Below are 21,402 nucleotides of genomic sequence, written 5' to 3'. Positions count from 1 at the left end.
ATCACATGCTATTGTTCATCTCACAGTATCCACAGGAGAAAAACAATGGGCCAAAGGTGCCTGTGGAGTTGCGAGTGAACATCTGGCTAGGCTTAAGTGCTGTGGAGAAGAAGTTTAACAGCTTCGCAGAAGGAACTTTCACCGTCTTTGCTGAAATGGTACCTTTAATGATTTCACTATCTTTTCTTCTTTGGTCGGGGGAAGGGTACTTTTACTTTTCACCTTTATGGAAAACATTTACATACCAAAAACAACCACAGCCCTCCTTACCATCCCCTAAAATCCCATCCAAGGGATCTTAACCTAAGGGATAAGAGAAGATGCTCTTGAGATTTTATTGTCAACATTGGAAGACACCATGGTGATTAACACTTTTGTGTGATAATTCCAATAGATGACTTAGATGACTTCCACCACAATCTTACTAGCAATACTGAAAATGGGTGTCTTTCTAGCTCTCAAAACTAGAACTCTGTAATAATCTTATTGGTGTCTGATGCTGGGACACTAAGTAGAGTATACACACACACACATACACACACACACACACACACGCGCACACATACATACATCATCCCAGGAGAGGGGACACTTGAGATGTTCAGATCTTGATAAGCTTACTTGGGGTAGAGGGTCTTAAAACCCCTGAAGACCCATTTCACACTTAAGGGAAGCCTCAGATAGGCTTGTCCAGGAGCAAAAAAAAAAAACAAAAAAAAACTGCCTGAATACTTCTAAAACAATAGAGATAATTTGTAAAACCTTCACTGAGCTTAAAATCCATCTAGTTAATGAAAAGTCTCATTACAATTAAACAAATGAAAACAATGTTCACAAACGTTTACAGCTAAAAGTAGAATTATTTTGATTTTTTATGCTATTTTTAACTCAAGTGCTTATTGACTTAAATTTACCAGATGTATTTGGTGGGTCTTTTCTGATAATTTTCAGATGAACACCACTCTACAGATAGGCCTTCATGCTCAAATAAATGAGGAGAAGACTGTCATCATTTTAGCTAGTCTAGGAATCTGTTCCTGCTACTCACTGCTATATCTAACAACTGGTTCAGGATTGTGGCTCTGATCTGCTTGCTAGGCAAGACAACCCTTGACCATCTTTTATTTTTACTTTTTATTCATTCAACAGTTCCTGGCACATAATAAGTCCCAATACATGTTTATTGAATGAATAAATAAATGATGACAATTTATCTGTCCTACTGTCCACCCAACCATTCATTCCTCCATCTCTCCATCTGTCCATCGAAGCTTTTAGGGAGTGGTGGCTTCATGCCAGGCACTAAGCCAGGTAGCCAGGTGCTGAAGATGATGAAGAAGCCCAGCCTGGTCCTCAAGGATCTCACGATCTATTGCAATGATCGCAAAACTGGGTCTCTTGTTAAGCATGCAGACTCCCAGGGGCACCCTGGGGATTCTGATTCTGTAGCTTGGGTTAGGGATTAGCACCAGTGGTGATTTCAGCATGGGGCGAGAGTGGGGACCACTTTAAGAAACAGTGGAATGTGTGGGAAACACACAAGCCCTTGCAGCTCAGGCTTGGAAGTGCTAGTGAAGATAGAGGGTGTGCTGGAGGCCACTAGGGAGGCCCTGAGTGGAGGATGTTGATGTCCAGCCAGCTGGATTGTGTGGAGTAGGGGCTTCATGGCATAGGTAAGGAGAGGCTCATTCCTGCCTTCCTGTAGGATTTCTTGGCATCCACCTGCCCTCCAGCTCTGTGGCTGGGTCTAAACCCGGAGAAAGCAGCCCTGAGCAATGAACGACCAGCCCAGGGCTTCCTTCCACTCTTTGCCATTTTCGGATCCTTCCCTGCATAGAGTGAAGCCTGAACTTCAACTCATGTAGAGAGATGATCCACTCATTTCTGTTGTTCTGTGTGACTCACCTGTGAGTACCAGCAGAGGCACATTAATAATAATAATGGAAATTTTACTGGCTCTTGCCTTCATGTGCTAATAATACTAGCCCTTAATTTTCTACAAAATTTCCCCCCTGAGATTTCTGGGAGTCTTTGAGGTGCTTCACATGTGCTTGCTCATGAATACTTTTTTCTTACTGTCCTGCCCCAGTCCTGCTGACTAAAGCCACAGCCCTCAAAGCCACTTGAGGCTCCCATCTCCACTGCTGCTGATACCCTCTTGTCCGTGCCAAAGTCTTTGCCTAGATTTTACTAAAGCTATGCTGGCTTCCAAGCAGGACAGGAGGAATGTCTTGCTCTCCATTCTGTGTCCATGTCATGTGACCCCAAGCCTTAAGGTCCCTTAGGATAACAATTCCTTTAGTTTCTGCCTGAAGCGCATCTCCCCTCCAGACTGAGAGCCAGTATCTGAGATAAGCACTATTGTGTCCTCTTGATTCCAATTTCCTAATCGGGCCCCACTCAAATCTCCTCCTTTCTCCTTCAGCCAAAAACGTTCCTATGGTTTACGCATATCATCTTCTCAGTGGATTCATCAGCGGACAATTGGAAATTCTAGTTTGGATCCAAACAGGGACACCCACCACACTGGCAAATCTCTACCCTTTCCTTGGTGGCCGTGATGAAGAGCAGACCATCATAGATTTATAGATTCTAACTTGGAAAACAATTCCCTAGAAACCAGAGTCTGCCATTGCCCTTCAGCCTGCTTCCCAGAGAGGCCTTGGTCTCCTTGCCACATTCCAGATGGAATTAAGGCTCATAACTTTTAGGTCCAATAAGCGCTGGGTACTAAAGGACCTTCATGTTTCAGATGGGTTTTTTGGTGGACTGCCTGGGAAATGGCAACATTAATTGTATATTGTTTCTACAGGGAAATGTGCCCCAAGTTCTCAGCAGTAGACTTACAAATAAATTTTATAAAATCTGCTCATTCATAAGCTGAGGACTTTCACAGGTATTTAAAAGATAAGGTTCGCAGAACTATCTTGAGCCATTCAAAATTATAATAGAAACAATTAGGATGCTATATCGCTATTTACAAAGCATGTTCACAATCATTTGCACATTTAAACTCCAGAACGACTCTATAGGAGAGGTAGCATTATCCTCATATTTCAGATGAGAACACTGAGTCTTAGAAAGTTGAATGATTTATCCAAAGTTGCATGATCAGTAACAGCTCAAGTTAGGTCCATACCTTCTGAGCATAAAGCTTTTTTCTGCTTTCTGTAGTTGTCTAGCCTAAGTCCTCGATGAACTTGAAAATGTATGTGCTAGCTTTATTTTGTGCTCTCTGATGGTGTTTCTCCAATTTCATCTCTTTTTTCATAGTATGAAAATCAAGCTCTCATGTTTGGAAAATGGGGCACTTCTGGATTAGTAGGACGTCATAAGTTTTCTGATGTCACAGGAAAAATAAAACTCAAGAGGGAATTTTTTCTGCCTCCAAAAGGCTGGGAATGGGAAGGAGAGTGGATAGTTGATCCTGAAAGAAGGTAAGTTGTCTCTTTTCTGAGTAAAAAGGATAGCAATGAAATCTTTGTCCAGAAATTGCTAAATATATTATATCTCCGTCATCATTCTTGATAATATTTATGTAACACCCACTGAACAGAACTAAGTCCATTGAAATTTATAGAAAGTTGAAAGATGTTCCACCATAATACAGGCAAATATAAAAAGCACCTGGTAACTAACATTTTGAGAAATTATTATGTTTGACTGTGTCAGGCAGTGTGCTGGGCACTGGCATCATCTTATTTAATCTCTACTACAGCCCTACAAGGGAGGCAGTGGCAAGAAGGATCTGAGATTTGACCCTACTTGCAAGCGAACAAGGTGCCCCATCACAGTTTCACAGATGCTGCCACATGACTCCTGGGTTAGAATAAAAGAACTTTATTGCCCACAGCAATAGCAATGCCAGACTATCAATATTTGCTCGACTTTTTCATGCCCCAATTCCCACAGAGTAACATGAAGAGGGGCCAGATGACACTTGTACACACAGTGGATTGAGTTATATGAGAGAACTCTAAGCTTAGGGAACTTGAATTTTTTATAATGGGTAGTAAGCAGGCTGGCCCTTTGCTGTGCAGAGAGAGCCTATCTTACAGTTCCCCATATAAACATCTTTGAGAAGATAGCCCATAACAAAGGTAGTCAGTGCCTGAGCTCACAAGATGCGCAGAAACACAAGAGACTCGCAGAGAATTATCTCCCAACAAGTAGTAGTATCATCTCCACTTTGCAAATGAGGAAACTGAGATCTAGAGAGATTAAATAACTTGTCCAAAGGCACATAGCTTGTCAATGGTATGGTTGGGGCTAGAATCCAAGTCTAGCATGGGCACCCAAACCAGTACTCAACTATTATGCTAGAATGTCTGCAAGAAACAGTAGGAGGTACACTGTGAGTGGATGAATTCCATATTTGTGAACTACATCTCAAAAGCTGTTGTTAAAAAGAAAAAAATAAACAGTAGAAGGTGGTAAAGATGGTTCTCCTGGAGTCTGGGGGACACTGTAGCCTGTTTGCTAAATGTTGCCAATAACATTAGAACCAGCATTCCCTCTTCTTGCCATCTTACGACAGCAGCCTTGAGTTGGGAGGGAAAAACCTTGTGAAGTTGAATTTTAAGGCCTCCAACTAGAGTTTGGTCTCCTGTTATTCATTTCCTGTGATTGCATAGGCATTAGGGAGGGAGGGAGGGAAGAGAAAATACTGCTCTCTTAAGATCCAAACATGCTTGCTTGCATGTGATTGCTTTCAATTCAGGCAGCTTGCTCTGGGTGGAGTTGGGGGAGATTGGTAAGGGGAAGGAAAATGGGGTTTGAACTGGCTGGAAGGAAGGAAGGTTAGTGAGGACAGGGAAAGGGTAGGGAAATTGTGATAGAAAAAGCAGAAGGTCAAAGCATGTCAGGGCTGGATGGAATCCTACAGGCAGCAGCCAGGGCTTTTATTCTTTTTTGAGGCCCAGAGAAGTGATGCCCAATTTATATAAGTGATTGGGACTGTTTGTTTTTTTGATTCCTTCCCTGTGCTGGATTCTAGGGGAGAATACAGCAGAGAAAAGATGCAGAAACAATAAAGGGAAAAAACCCTCATTTGAGTAGGTACCTGGCAGAAAACTTGAGTCAAAGTTGGAGACTCTGTAACTTTCCTCTGCGGGTTGTCCAAAGAATTCCAAATCCAAGAGGAAAATTAACATGGCAGAGAGTCAGTATGGATTTCCCAAACGCCCAAATGGAGTTTGGAGTCTGAAATGACCTGGTTTGGCTGTCTACCTAGGAACTCTCCAGAAAACTTAAACTCCTCCCTTCAGTTTGTGTTATGTAGACCAAGCAAGCCACATCTGGCTTCATGAGACCATCTACACTCTGTTTTAAAAAATAGCAGGGACAGCTCTCTTTTCTTTTGAACCGTTAGCCAAGAGTTTCATTGAGAAAAAGCTGAGCAGCCCCGAACTGAAACCGAAACATGGAAGGCACTGTCTGTGGTCTCTGTAAGAAGCTGCCCGCAATACTGTTTTCCCAGACCCCATCCTCATTACTGAGAAGGAGCAACCTTGCTAATTTGAGGAGTTCTCTATGATTTAGGTCACATTGTTCCAGCAGGCCCTTTCTTCAAAGCAATGTCAAAAGCGATTAGTACAAAGAGGAATTTGGAGTCAGAACCAACAGGGGTAAAGCAAGGAGGGAAGTGGTGCCACTCCCAGGGTGTAGATGCTTCCTGAGTGTTGGCAATCACCAAGGCTGCTGGTTACCCGGTCTCTTTGGGTAACTCGAGCCCTCCCCACCCCACAGCTTGCTGACTGAGGCGGATGCGGGTCACACGGAGTTCACTGATGAAGTCTATCAGAACGAGAGCCGTTACCCCGGGGGCGACTGGAAGCCGGCCGAGGACACCTACACGGATGCAGTGAGTGGCCTGCTCCGGAGAGAAACTCTCATTTGTCACCTCTGATTGTGATCTTCAGGGAACCCAGCAGCCACCTGGCTTGGGCTTTACCCTCTCCTTCACTCCATCTTATGTTCTGAAGAGTCTTCCACTTATAACTTAAGCCACACAAGTGCCACAATAAGTATTTTCTTTAGAATAGAAATGAGGCCTATTTACCTCGATATTGGAATATGATATAGTTTGGATTGTGCAAATTTTTTAGGTAAATTTTTATTATTATCTAACTAGGGTTTTTTTGTTGTTGTTTGAGGGTTTTTTGAGATGGGATCTTTCTGTTTCCCAGGCTGGAGCGCAGTGGTGTGATCATAGCTCACTCTAACCTCAAATTCCTGGGCTCAAGCAGTCCTCCGGCCTCAGCCTCCCCAGTAGCTGGGACTACAGGCACGTGCCACCGTGCAGGACTAATTTTTTATTTTTTTGTAGAGATGGGTTCTTATTATGTTGCCCATGTGGGTCTTGAACTCCTGGCTTCAAGCAATCTTCCAGCCTCGGCTTCCCAAAGTGCTGGGATTACAGGCATGAGACACCAAGCTCGGCCTAGTTTTTAATATTATAACAAATGAAATGTTTCTGTCTTTAAAAAATCCAAGCAGCATTGAAGGAAATCAAAAGTAATTCTTCTCCCCAATCCATATTCCACTCCCCAAAGATAACCATTGATGTCTGTTTTCTGTTCATAAACAAGGATATAACTTCCTTTTTCCCTGCCTAAATAGAATTGTGTTGCACACACAGTTTCACAGCTTGTATTTTTCACGTAACAATATATCTTGGACATTTTTTATGTCAATGCATATAGATCTATGAGCTTTTAAAAAATGGTCACAGAATGTTTTATTATATGTATCTACTATAATTCATTTAATCCCCTCTTTCTGGGCATTTAGGTGCTTTTGGTTTTGAGTCGTTGGTTTTTATAAGCAATGTAACAGTGCACATCCTTAAACGTACATTTTTGTATGTTTATGAACGTTTATCTGTAGGAAAGATCCTTGCATTTGGTTGGTCTAGGTTTAAATGCATATAAAATTTTGATAAAATTTTATAACCTTCAAAAAGGTTTTATAAATTCATATTTTCAACAAAAGTACAAGAAGCCCGTTTGCCTAAACATTCACCATCCTGCTTTATAATCTTTGCCACATGAATAAGTGGTATCCTGTTATTTCAATTTTCACTCTCTTAATTTAAAGTAAAGCTGAGTATTTTTTCATGTTTATGGGCCACCTTTATTTCCTTTACTTAGGAACTTTCTTTTCATAACTCTCTTCAGTTTTATGCAAACTTAAGTCAATATTTTACATAAATTTTGCTCAATTGTATATGATTAACATTATGAACCTCCAGTAGCATTTCCCTGTACTTCAAAAATGTGTGTGGTGGATCACACCAGTAATCCCAGCACTTCGGGAGGCCGAGGTGGGTGGATCGCTGAGGGTCAGGAGTTTGAGATCAGCCTGGCAAACATGATGAAACCCCATCTGTACTAAAAATACAAAAATTAGCCAGGTGTGGTGGCAGGTGCCTATAATCCCAGCTACTTGGGAGGCTGAGGCAGGAGAATCGCTTGAACCTGGGAGGAGAGGTTGCAGTGACTCGAGATTGCACCACTGCACTCCAGCTTGGGCAACAGAGCAAAACTCTGTCTCAAAAAAACCAAAAACAGGCCAGGTGCGGTTGCTCACACCTGTAATCCCAGCACTTTGGGAGGCCGAGGTGGGGAGATCATGAGGTCAGGAGTTCAAGACCAGCCTGGCCAACATGGTGAAACCCTGTCTCTACTAAAAATACAAAAATTAGCTGGGCATGGTGGCGCACATCTGTAAATCCCAGCTACTCAAGAGGTTAAGGCAGGAGAATTGCTTGAACCCAGGAGGCAGAGGTTGCAGTGAGCTGAGATTACGCCACTGCACTCCAGCCTGGGCAACAGAGTGAGACTGTGTCTCAAAACAAAGAAACAAACAACCATGTGTCTTGAATGTTTTGCCCATTCTCTGATGGGTTCTATCCCATGTAACCCCTCATAAAGAGAGTTGCACCATTTCATAATATTAAGTTGAAGCATAAGAAATTGCTGAGATTCAACCACTTTGACCTATAAAAACAGCAATTTCACATGATTGAACCTAATACTATTCCCTAATAGTAAAAACAAAAGGTAGTTTAAACTAATTTTTATTTAGCAGTTGTGAATAAATAAAGATTAGAGATTTTTCTGAGTGAAATGGATCTCTAAGATGGTATCTAAGTAAAGGTGTGAATGGCATAGTTAAATGAGGAACTATATCGGACCCTTTGCCTCTTACTGACACTGTGGCTTACCTTTCTTCTTTGTTTTTATTTTTGTTTTGTAAGAACGGTGATAAAGCAGCATCGCCCAGCGAGTTGACTTGTCCTCCAGGTTGGGAATGGGAAGATGATGCATGGTCTTATGACATAAATCGAGCAGTGGATGAGAAAGGTAAAATTGTACATCTGTGACCTGATCGGGGCTCTGCAGCAGGGCCTTGGTTAACCAGGGTAAAGGTTCCTTGGGAGGGAGGGGCCTCACTTCTGTTTGTCTATGGCAGGAGTCCCCAGCCCCCGGGCCACAGACCGGTACCAGTTCATGGACTTTTAGGAACAGGGCCGCACAGCAGGAGGTGAGCGGCGGGCCAGTGAGCATTACCACCTGAGCTCTGCCTCCTGTCAGATCCATGGCAGCATTAGATTCTCCTAAGAGTGCGAACCCTATTGTGAACTGCATGTGAGAGGGGTCTAGGTTGCGTGCTCCTAATGGGAATCTAGCCATCCTCCCTCTACCCCACAACCCTGTCCATAGAAAAATTGTCTCCCATGGAACCGGTCCTTGGTGCCAGAAAGGTTGGGGACCACTGGTCTGTGGCATCTGGGTCATGTGGCACCATCTGTGACTAATCAAATGTAGAATCCAAGGGACAGGCAAGTGTATGGACAAGTACTAAGGGGGCAGGGTGGTGTTAAGAGTGAAAAACATCAGGTGATGGGGCCAACTGGTTGGGTTTTGAGATGCTTGGGGATCGAGGATGAGAATTTGGGAGGGAGCTGGAGTCAAGATTTTCTCTATTCTAACCACACCCCATAACCTCCCTGGGAACATCACATTCAGGGTCCCCCTGACTCAGAAAAGAGAACTGTAAACTACCCTTAAATCTTCCTATGCAGCAATGATGCAGACTACTGATATAGCTTCTGATGTTTGTCTTTTTCTGAACCATAATTAAAGTGAACAATAGCATTTGGAATTCTCAAAAGAGAAAATCTGATTCATTTCTTTCCTTATGCATGGTGCATAGAACTGGCATTGACCCAGAAGATTTCAAATCGATTATAAGCTGCTCGCTGATCTCGATGCACACATCAGATCTTACAATAATCGTTAGCATTGACTGGGCAATAACTATGTGCTAAGTATGGCCCTAATGCTTTGCATATGTTATTTTGATAGTGTTAAAATACTGTAACCCTATAATCCCACTTTACAGTGGGGAAATTGGGCTATAGGCAGGTTTACCAACTTGCTGGAAACTTATTTAGTTAACAGCCAACATGTGGCGATGCTAGGATTTGAACCCAGGCTGTGCAACTGCACAGTCCACACGCATACCTGTTGTTCCTGCCTCTTGAACTGTGCTTTATTCCTAAGTGCACTCAATTACCATGAATGACTGGAAGCATAAAAGTAGGGGAGAACATGACCACCAAGGAAGCATTTTGAGGAGCTGAATGGGAATGAGGCTGTATTCAGTTTGGCTGAATAACACAGCAAAGTGAAAACAGCCACGCATTCGGTCATGATAGTACAGAACATCTGAGGGCAGGGAGAGTGACCAAATGTTTCCTGGAGGTTTATTTGGTGATCTGGCAAATGCATCTCTTTTGGGTAACCATTCACAAACTCTGTTCCAGGCTGGGAATATGGAATCACCATTCCTCCTGATCATAAGCCCAAATCCTGGGTTGCAGCAGAGAAAATGTACCACACTCATAGACGGCGAAGGCTGGTCCGAAAACGCAAGAAAGATTTAACACAGGCTGCTTCAAGCACCGCAAGGGTAAGAGAAGCAAGGGAAGGGAGCTGGACTGGGGAGCTCTGCCCTCCTGACTACAAAGTCCCAGCTAACTAGCCATTTCTGCAGAAACTATTTGCAAATCCAGAGCCTAATACTCCACTCAAGAGTTCTCAAAGTGAGCCCACCCCAGACAGCAATATCATCATCACCTGGGAATTTGTTAGAACTGTCCCACCCCAAAACTCCTGATTTAGAAATCCTGGGGGCCGGCCCAGCCATCTGTAGTTCAGCAAACCATCCAGATGATTCCCAGGCAGGCTAAATGTTGAGAACTGCTACAGTGGTGTTAAACAGAAATTATTTTGGCAGCATAATCTAGTAGTGGTAATAGCTCAAGACTTGGAACAAGATGTGTAAAGATTCAAACCCTGACTTCCCTTTCTTTCTCATCTGCAAAATGGGAATAATATCTATGCCTTTTAATTAGGGTATTGTAAGCTTTAAATGGAATAATAATAAATTAAATAGAACAATAACACTCGGTAATAAGTGGCATGTATAGAAGTGGCTTTCTATAATGCTAGGTACTGAATATGCATCATCTATGTTCTGTAAGGTTTGGATTTTATGCTCATTTTATAGATAATGCTTACAGAGTTTAAATAGACTTCCTCTGGGCCAAGTGTTTAGTAAGTGACAAAGCTGGTGTTGGAACCCAGGCTAAGTCCAAACAGGAACTCTCTCTATTCCACAGAATGGGTAACTCTGGTAGGTACTATGACATTATTTTTATTAGATGGTGAGCTTCTGGAAGTAAAGAGGGAGCCACAGTCATCTTTGTATCCTCCTTGCTAACTCAGAAATGTGCTCCCAGTAAATAATCTAATCAAGTAAATGAGCTAATGAATGAATTAGTCTTTTTTTTTTTTTTAATTTAAGTTCTGAGATACATGTGCAGGACATGCAGGTTTGTTACACAGGTAAATGTGTGCCATGGTGGTTTGCTGTACCTATCAACCCGTCACCTACATATTAAACCAAGCATGCATTAGCTATTTATCCTGATGCGCTCCCTCCACCTGCCGGCCCCAGTGTGTGTTGTTCCCCTCCCTGTGTCCAAGTGTTCTCATTGCTCAGCTCCCACCTATAAGTGAGAACATGCGGTGTTTGGTTTTCTGTTCCTCTGTTAGGTTACTGAGGATAATGGCTTCCAGCTCCATCCATGTCCCTGCAAAGGACATGATCTCGTTCCTTTTTATGGCTGCATAGTACTCCATGGTGTATATGTACCACATTTTCTTCATCCAGTCTATCATTGATGGACATTTGGGCTGATTCCATGTCTTTGCTATTGCGAAGAGTGCTGCAATGAAAATACGCATGCATGTATCTTTATAATAGGATAATTTATATTCCTCTGGGTATATACCCAATAATGGGATTGCTGGGTCAAATGGCATTTCTGGTTCTAGGTCTTTGAAGAATCACCACAGTGTCTTCCACAATGGTGGAACTAATTTACACTCCCACCGACAGTGTAAAAGCTTTCCTATTTCTCCACAGCCTCACCAGCTTCTGTTGTTTCTTGACCTTTTAATAATCTCTATTCTGACTAGTGTGAGATGGTATCTCATTGTGGTTTTGATTTGCATTTCTCTAGTGATCAGTGATGCTGAGCTTTTTTTCATGTTTGTTGGCCACATAAATGTCTTCTTTTGAGATGTATCTGTTCACGTCCTTTGCCCACTTTTTAATGTGGTTGTTTTTTACTTGTAAATTTGCTTAAATTCCTTGTAGATTCTGGATATTAGACCTTTGTCAGATGGATAGATTGCAAAAATTTTCTCCCATTCTGTAGGTTGTCTGTTCACTCTGATGATAGTTTCTTTTGCTGTGTAGAAGCTCTTTAGTTTAATGAATGTCTCTTTATTGTTTAATTATCCCAGTCTGATGGGATGAGAATTTTCTGAAGGTGCTTGAATGCTCTCCTTCCACACGAGGGCACCAAGTTGAAGTGGGAAGAACACTGAGCCATCAGTTAGAAGGCTCGGGATATGGTCCAGCTCTAAAGAGTATTTCTGAGGCTTTGATCATGTTTCCTCACCTGCCTTACTCTTGGCTATGTGAAATTTTTCACTGCTACTATTTATGTTACTAGAGGGTCAGGTACAAGATTATGCTTAACCTGCATTTTACATTTATTCAAAGTGAAAAAAATAGACCCAACAATAATTACCCACATGGAGCTCTCACTTCTCAGGTCTTAAATATTATTCCATATTGTTTTACATTTATTAAATCCAGTCATACTTTTAAGATATTTAAATCAAACTTCTGCCGTGAAAATGTCAGCTGCATGAAAGCAAAGACCCTATCTCTTCTTCACTGTGTCCTCAGCCCCTAACATGATCCCTGTCACACAGTGGGCACTCATATTTGTCGAATGAAAAGAATATAACATTGAAAACTGATACCACTGGTAAATCAATAGTTCTTAAGCTAAAAAGTACCACATGAATTTGTTATTAGTTATTACAGAAATAACATATTCTGATCACTTAATTATCTGTTATGGCAGCTATTAGCTCTGGCAAGACATTTAAACCTGGGAGGGGGCATTTAATTTTTTTCCTACATATATAAAATGGAGATACTAATGTTTTACAAACTATATCACAATAGCAACATTTTTATGAAATAATGAAGTGAGAAAACAGAAAGCAATTTGAGAAATAATTCACTTGCTTCACCCACCCCCAAATCTGAATGAGGTGCACCTCCTGAGGGTATGTCCACGACTGTGCTGTCATTGCCTGGTTATCTCTCTGCACTCCCGCAGTCCATCAGCTCTGCAAGGCAGAGGTCCTGTCTGTTTTTTTCTTTTCTGTATTCCTGGCTCTAGCTCAGTACTTGGCACAGAGTAGATTTTGAATACTGTGTATCTGTTGATTGATCACATGACCTGTTTTATCAATATAAGGAATATCATCATCATCATTAACATGTTTACTTCTCTTTTAGGCCATGAAGGAATTGGAAGACCAAGAGGGCTGGGAATATGCTTCTTTAATTGGCTGGAAATTTCACTGGAAACAACGTAGTTCAGATACCTTCCGCCGCAGACGCTGGAGGAGAAAAATGGCTCCTTCAGAAACACATGGTGCAGCTGCCATCTTTAAACTTGAAGGTGCCCTTGTAAGTACTAGGTTGCCAGAGCACAGATCATACTGGTGTAGAGAAAATATATGAGTGTTGGATACAGCACTGCCAACTCCATAGAGGTCCCTGTAACCCTGGTACTATAAGATGGCAAATATTAACAGGTTGAGGGAAAGCCACACATCCTGGGTGCTCAATACCTCGTGTAGAACGAATAGACCATTAACACAGGAGTGTTCTAAGAAATACTACTGTCTACACACCCGCTTTACCTAGCATTTTCCAAATGTATCTGTTCCAGGACCCTTGTTTCAGGTGACACCTATTCACATCCCAGGCACAAGTTCCTTGAATCATATCTTGGAAACTGCAACTCTTCAACAAAATATTCATACGTATATTCATAAATATACAGATGTGGGGGGAGGAAATCAGAAGGCTAGCTCCCAAAATTAGAGAGCAATACAGAAGAACATACGGAAGCACAGTAAAGAAGTCGGGGGGGAGTTCATGTCCTTTGTAGGGACATGGATGAAATTGGAAATCATCATTCTCAGTAAACTATCGCAAGAACAAAAAACCAAACACCGCATATTCTCACTCATAGGTGGGAATTGAACAATGAGAACACATGGACACAGAAAGGGGAACATCACACTCTGGGGACTGTTGTGGGGTGGGGGGAGGGGGGAGGGATAGCTTTAGGAGATATACCTAATGCTAAATGACGAGTTAATGGGTGCAGCACACCAGCAAGGCACATGTATACATATGTAACTAACCTGCACATTGTGCACATGTACCCTAAAACTTAAAGTATAATAATAATAAAATAAAATAAAAAAGAAGTCAGGGGGAAAAGCAGGCAGGTGGAAGGAAGGAATAGGAGAATGGCAGTGGGTGATCTAAAACAATAGGGTGGTCAGGAGCCATTTCTCAACAGCCTATTTTTGTATTTCTGCACTCTGACCCCACAGTATTCTGCTGCTGCTGCTCTTTCTCTTCCTTATCCCATCCTTTTACTCCCTGTTTATTCTCTACATTTTTCCTTTTTTTCCCTTTCTTTCAGCAGCAGGGTTTGGCAAACCTGGACTGGAGGTAGGAGGGCTGGCTCCCACTTCCTGCTCGGCTGCTTTCCAGCTAAGCGACTTCAGGGAAGTCACTTGCTATCCTGGGACTTATTCATCTTAAAAAATGGGGTGTTTGCACGATAACATCTTTAAAAAGCTATAATTCCATTTGTTATTCTTGCCTCTTGGTTGGTTGGTTTGCTTTTAGGCAGTGTTTATTGACTCCTCTGCTAATTGACTCTGTTAATTGACTTCAGGGGGCAGACACTACAGAAGATGGGGATGAGAAGAGCATGGAGAAACAGAAGCACAGTGCCACCACTGTGTTCGGAGCAAACACCCCCATTGTTTCCTGCAATTTTGACAGTGAGTTTTGTTTTATTATTTATTTTATTTTATTTTATTTTATTTTATTTTATTTTATTTTATTTTATTTTTTCGAGACTGAGTCTGGCCCTATCACCCAGGCTGGAGTGCAGTGGTACGATCTCGGCTTGCTGCAACCTCCCAGGTTCAAGCAGTTCTCCTGCCTCAGCCTCCTGGGACTATAGGCGCACGTCACCATGCCCGGCTAATTTTTTGTATTTTTGCATTTTCCCCATGTTAGCCAGGCTGGTCTCGACCTCCTGACCTCCGGTGATCCACCCGCCTTGGCCTACCAAAGTGCTGGGATTATAGGCGTGAGCCACCACACCCGGCCAGCAGTGAATTTTAAACATGACTTTGTGAATTCCACTTCTGTAACTTTTATCTTAAGGAAACTCTTCAAATCACTGAATATGATATTTAAAATCTCTTCATGCAAACATGACTTTCATTTTCATCCTTGATGAAAGGAGTTTTTAAAAATACAGTTGAAAACCATATCAAATATAAGATCACTGATATTAACAGTCTATCTCATATGTGCCCATTCTGTCTAGTAAGCCCCCAAAATTGAAATTTTAGTGAGGAAAAAAGGCACCAAAATGTAAATAATGGTTGGTCTCAATAAAACCTTCAGGATTTTTGGAACGAGACAGACCTGCTCTACAATAATATTAGCAAGTGCTTATATAGGTCTTAGCATGGGCTAGGAACTGTACATATTATAACTTGTTTAATCCTCATAACAACCCTATAAGGTAGGTGCTATTATTGTCCCCGTTATACAGAAGAAGGAACCAAGGTACAGGAGGATTAAATAACTTGCCCAAAGTCTTATGGCTTGTAAGCACTAGAGAGATTTGAACTCAGGTAGTAGAGCTCCCAGAATCTGTGCACGGAATCATAATGCTCTGCTATCTCACAAAGAGAGAGAGAGAGAGCGAATGTGTGTGTGATAGACAGAGACAGAGAGAATATAATAATAAAAGGCGTATGAATATTTTGAAATGTCAAAGAATCTTTTAGATGATAACTGTTTCCCAGATCTGATGCTGAAGTAGTATAGAAAGCCCCATTTCTATAACTGCTGGAGACCCAGTTTCATTTTAAAGGTCTGTGATGATAAGCAGTACCCTAAATTCAGTTAGCTTATAACAAAGGTAATGTTTTCCTGATTGATACACTTTGCATTGAGCTTACTGTAGTATTTTTTAAAAATAGGATTTTTGTTTTTAAGACCAAGTCTCACTCTGTCGCGCAGGCTGGAGTGCAGTGGCATGATCTCAGCTCACTGAAACCTCCGTCTCCAGGGTTCAAGTGATTCTCGTGCCTCAGCCTCCTGAGTAGCTAGGATTACAGACGTGCACCACCATGCCCAGCTAATTTTTGTATTTTTAGTAGAGACAAGTTTTTTGCCATGTTGACCAGGCTGGTCTCCTAACTCCTGGCCTCAAACAGTCCGCCTGCCTCGGCCTCCCAAAGTGCTGGGATTACAGGCATGAGCCACCACACCCAGCCTAAAAAATAAGTTTTATTTTACAGGAAATAGAACTACTTTGGGAGGCCACATCATCACTATTCTATGTGCTCTTTGCTGTGGGGAACTATAATAGATTGAAGTGACCCATTTATCAGAAACATGTATTTTTTCCAAATATTCCAGTAAAATAGCAGTTTACAGTGTTGTGTTTCTTGTAAGTAATCTTCATCCTGTTCTTTTAGGAGTCTACATCTACCATCTGCGCTGCTATGTCTATCAAGCCAGAAACCTCCTGGCTTTAGACAAGGATAGCTTTTCAGGTAAAGGAAAAAAAAATCTGCATGCTACACATGATTACATAGCATGCTATTTTGCTTCTGTGTTTCAGGTGAATGCTTTTTGTCATTTCTAACAACAAAAACCCTTTACATGTTGAGGTTATTTTTGCATGCTTGAAGCAAACTGCTCAGTCATTAGATAAATCATCACTGAATGCTTTAGGCACCATTGCTGGGTGCTAGTGATACATAGAAGATACTTTTGGTACTAATAGATATTAATTGATTAAGTAATAAGAAGCACCGAGGAAGTGATTTCTCATCTCTGTTTATATACATGGCTGTGTTTTCATCCCTGGACCCTCGGATTGATTGGTAAGTTAAGATCCTTTAAGGTTTTTTTGGAGGCTCTTTCAAGGTATCCAAAAGATGACAAGTTTGCCCGTTTGCCTACAGCACCAGGCTTTGAGCAGTTTGGAGTTCATTTTAACCTCCTCCTCTGCCTGCTCCCCACATTCCCAATATCATAAAACCATGAGGCTTTGTCTTCTCTTGCACTGACACCCAGCTGCTTTTGTTGCTTTGGGCTGGTTCTGAGAGGAAGGCTATTGGCAAGGGACATGGTAGGAGGGGAGAACACACCTGTCTGGGGATTTGAGTCCTTGCTGCTGAACCATGGATAGTTCAGGCTATCTGGGGAGAATTCCACTTTGTGACTCAAAGCCCTGGGCAGAGTTTCCCTGGGCCTTCTATGATAACACCTCTTAACCCATTTCCCATTTGCCTGAGAAATGAGTGCTGGCAGCGAGCTGCACTTTTTTATTCAAAACGGAAAATGTGTTAAAGCATTTGACTGACACTCTCATGTGCTCACATCAATTTTGAAGCGTGTTCCAAGCACTAATATTTACCAATATTTGTGAATGGTTTCCTTTTCTTACAAATTTGACCAGATTCAAGGTTATCTCTGCAATATACATCTCCAACAGGGTCTTTGAAGACATTTTCAAATATTTTCCACCAGGGGGCACTCTATCACTGAAAGTTAAAAAAAAATCTTTCCAAAATTCTTGACTAAAGCTTCATAAAACTCTAAGCACATTCCTTGCAGTTTGAGATAGAAGAATTATCATCAGGGCAAAACCAAAGGGTTCATATGATGGCTCCACTGCTAGAAACCAAGCACTTTTGGCTTATACAAGAGTTTCAGGCTAGATATTTTGTTATTTTTCAGATAAGTCAGCCCCCAGGCAACTGCAAAAAGGTTTGATGAAATTATTTAGCATGGAGGAGAACATGGATTATTTCTCCATACATAATACTGCTTTCTCTCCATTCTTAAGTATAGTGAGACAAAGTTTTCTGCTGTCACAGATTGTAAACTCTATGAGCATCTGACCTTTTCCGGCTGCTGTTATACTCTTGAGACCTGGAAATCAATAAATATTTGCTGAATGAATGGATTACCATCAACATTAGAAACAACTCTAATAAAAACTATCATTTATCAGATACTTCCTATAGGACAGGCTCTGTCCCAAGTAGCTAACATTCCTTATATCATTTCATCCTGTCAACACTGTGAAGCAGATATTACTTTCATTGCATGGAGGAGGGGATCAACGTTTAGGAAGATTATTTTTTCCCTCAAAGTTATGCAGCAGGGGTGAAGGGTGGGTGTTGACCCCAGGTGTATCTGACTGCAGAGCCTCACTCAACCATGAATGCAGTACTCTTGCAGAGTAAAACTGTGGGCCCCGTTAACCTTGGTGGGGACATACTCCAAAGAGCGACCTCTCAGTACACATCAGGGTCTCGCTTCAGGTGCCTCTGCTGCAGTGCCAGAACCTTCCATGGGGAACTCCCTGCTCCCTAGAAACCCTATCTCCAGGCAGGTGGTGAGAGCCCACTGTCATTATATCCAGAGGAAAAGAATATGGTTGCACTGAGTGGTTCTGGGGAGTTAGATTTTAGCCATGGCCCCATTGTTATTCTCTTTTTCTGTTTTAGATCCATATGCTCATATCTGTTTCCTCCATCGGAGCAAAACCACTGAGATCATCCATTCAACCCTGAATCCCACATGGGACCAAACAATTATATTTGATGAAGTTGAAATCTATGGGGAACCCCAAACAGTTCTGCAGAATCCACCCAAAGTTATCATGGAACTTTTTGACAATGACCAAGTGGTAGGTCATTTAGAATTTCTAAGATAACTTGGGGATGATGGAGATTTGAAGGGATGATTGTTGGGGAATTTAAGGATCACTTTGTTTCTCTAGGGCAAAGATGAATTTTTGGGACGAAGCATTTTCTCTCCTCTGGTGAAACTGAACTCAGAAATGGACATCACACCCAAACTTCTCTGGCACCCAGTAATGAATGGAGACAAAGCCTGCGGGGATGTTCTTGTAACTGCAGAGCTGATTCTGAGGGGCAAGGTACATTGCTGTGTTCTTTCTCATGTATTCTGTCAGCTGCTTAAAATGCATGTTAATTCTAGGCACTGTTTGCTTGAACTAAAGCAAGGCATTGACATATCCATGTTTGTTTCACAGGATGGCTCCAACCTTCCCATTCTTCCCCCTCAAAGGGCGCCAAATCTGTACATGGTCCCTCAGGGGATCAGGCCTGTGGTCCAGCTCACTGCCATTGAGGTATGCAGCTCCCCACGTGTTACTCATCAAATCAAATGGATGTGACTGCAGGACAGGAATCTTTCGTATAGAAAATAGAATCCTGCGCGTATTTTCTTGCTATCTCCAACTTCCTTTACAACTTGCCCAAAAACTGGAGATATTCATGGGAGTAGAAGGGTTGTTGAAGCAACAAGGACAGGTCAATTCTAACATTCCTGAGGGCATCTAAACTCCTTATTTACTGGGAGCCAGCAGGTTTCTGAGTTTTTCAGGTCAACTGGAGACCTGGGAGAGGGAAGATGGACCAGAAGAGAATGACGGTGTATATGCTGAGAGATGGGGGCATGGCAGGGAGGCAGAGATGGAAGTTGGATGGGAGCAGTGAGCAATGTTGACATGTCAGATACAAGCTGATGACCCCAACAAGGTGGCTTGACAGACAGTGTCTGGCCCACTCTCAAGACTTTCCCCGTTCAGTCAAGCAGCTGTTAACACCCCAAGATTTTCCTTCTCTGGCTGTCCTGCTAAGAGTTCTCAAAGGCTGAGGCTATCACTTCGAAATGCTTACATGTCAGACACCGTGTTAAGAAGTTTACAGATGGGCTGAATGCAGTGGCTCACGCCTGTAATTCCAACACTTTGGGAGGCCAAGGCAGGTGGATCACTTGAAGTCAGGAGTTCGAGGCCAGCCTGGCCAACATGGTGGAACCGTGCCTCTACTAAAAATACAAAAATTAGCTAGGCGTGGTGGCACACGCCTGTAATCCCAGCTACTTGGGAGGCTGAGACATGAAAATCGCTTGAACTCAAGGGGTGGAGGTTGCAGTGAGCCTAGGTCGTGCCACTGTACCCCAGCCTGGGTGACAGAGTGAGACTCTGTCTCAAAAGAGAAAAAAAAAGAAGTTTACAGGTGATCATCAATATAACCCTATGACGGATAATACGATCAGTCTTGTTTGTAGATGAGACATAGGCAGGTGAGTTAACTTGTCAGCGTTGACACAGCTATTAGATGGCACAGCCAGGATTTGATTCCTACACTCTTAACTGCATTGCTTTTTTAGGGGCTCAGGCAGGAGAAAGAAAGGGGCAAAACCACTTTCTTTGCATGACCTACAAGCTTACTAGGATAATGTTCAAATTAATCTTAAAGACTTTGCCAGTAATTAAGACAGAATTTTTCCTTTTGAATATTATTTTTAAAGTGCTGAGTTACCTTCCGCTCTCTTTAAATTGTTTTCATAGATTCTAGCTTGGGGCTTAAGAAATATGAAAAACTTCCAGATGGCTTCTATCACATCCCCCAGTCTTGTTGTGGAGTGTGGAGGAGAAAGGGTGGAATCGGTGGTGATCAAAAACCTTAAGAAGACACCCAACTTTCCAAGTTCTGTTCTCTTCATGAAAGTGGTACAGTATCGATTCTCTGTGATCACCCATGTGCGTTGAAATATGAAAGTATATGCCTCACACACACACGCAAACACAGAGTTTATTTCCAAAATCTGACAAATAGAAAAACCCTGCCTTATATTCAGCTTGTCAATGACTTTTTCCCCTTAAATTCTCACACTGTAGTGATGATTTCTTAAAGCTTCAATACAACTCCAGTGGCACAGAAATATCTGTGAGCAATACTTACTTATTTCTCCAGTAAACTTTCCATCTATTCAGCTATCTATTACAGGCTCTTGGTCAACCCCATGAGGGCAGAATATTAACCCCCAGTCATGCATGGACCAGATATACCCCCCACAGCTGTGCATGGACCAGAACCCTCCGGATAAGGACTGGCTGTCTGGGGAAGGGGCGGCTGTGGGGGAAGGTATATGGGGTGATGGGGCCATGACCTTGGCAGCCTGTAACTGTGCCCCACCTCCAGGTGCCCCCGGGATGGCACCTTCTTTGGTCCATTGAGGCTACCCTCTGGTTGTTAAAGATGTGAGAGCATCGGATTCAGTTCACAGCCCTCCATCACAGACCCCATAATATCTGGGGCGAGAAGAGGTCACCCAGTCTTTCCATTTTTAAAGCAGTTAATTTCTTAACTTTTACAAAAAAAAAAATATATATTTCTTTTTTACTCTATTATATAAATAGGTGAAATAAAGACAGTTCCTTATCTTGAAGTGTTGGAAGACCTAGAACCTTCCTTTCCCCACCCCAGTCATTTTCCTGACCTTGATGTCTCCAATACAGTGCTCTTGAACTCTAGGGTCACGTGCTTTAACCTCTTATTTTACATTACAGAGGAGGAAACTGAGGCCTAAAGAGGGGAAATGGTTTATCCAGTGTCATAGTGTTAGGCCACACCTTCTATACCTCAGTGACTATGTCCTAACTAGTGACAGCTGCAGCGCAGAGCTTGGTGCATTCTTACTTGGTACACCTCGTCTTTAATCCTGCGGGGTGAACATTTTCACCTCTCTTATGCCCACCTTGGGGAAAAGCAAGAGGTAACAGATTTACACAAG

At 42.2% G+C, this 21,402-nt stretch overlaps 1 protein-coding gene across 2 annotated transcripts in view; it reads left to right on the top strand.

Annotated features, from left to right (window-relative positions):
- MYOF (myoferlin) overlaps positions 1 to 21,402 on the top strand; it is a 174,783-nt gene that overhangs the window by 110,658 nt on the left and 42,723 nt on the right. For both annotated transcript variants that reach the window (XM_024253372.3, XM_063727667.1), the window contains exons 25-36: positions 27 to 158; positions 3,274 to 3,437; positions 5,749 to 5,863; positions 8,261 to 8,366; positions 9,833 to 9,978; positions 12,958 to 13,131; positions 14,423 to 14,531; positions 16,254 to 16,331; positions 18,300 to 18,481; positions 18,575 to 18,733; positions 18,851 to 18,949; positions 20,177 to 20,338. In XM_024253372.3, the coding sequence (XP_024109140.3) occupies positions 27 to 158; positions 3,274 to 3,437; positions 5,749 to 5,863; positions 8,261 to 8,366; positions 9,833 to 9,978; positions 12,958 to 13,131; positions 14,423 to 14,531; positions 16,254 to 16,331; positions 18,300 to 18,481; positions 18,575 to 18,733; positions 18,851 to 18,949; positions 20,177 to 20,338 (1,626 nt within the window). The remainder of the gene's footprint in view (positions 1 to 26; positions 159 to 3,273; positions 3,438 to 5,748; positions 5,864 to 8,260; positions 8,367 to 9,832; positions 9,979 to 12,957; positions 13,132 to 14,422; positions 14,532 to 16,253; positions 16,332 to 18,299; positions 18,482 to 18,574; positions 18,734 to 18,850; positions 18,950 to 20,176; positions 20,339 to 21,402) is intronic.

This window comes from Pongo abelii, chromosome 8, assembly GCF_028885655.2.
Source record: "Pongo abelii isolate AG06213 chromosome 8, NHGRI_mPonAbe1-v2.0_pri, whole genome shotgun sequence".
Lineage (NCBI taxonomy): Eukaryota > Metazoa > Chordata > Mammalia > Primates > Hominidae > Pongo > Pongo abelii.
Note: the sequence above shows the minus strand (reverse complement) of the source record. Positions and strands in the feature narration are given on the sequence as shown.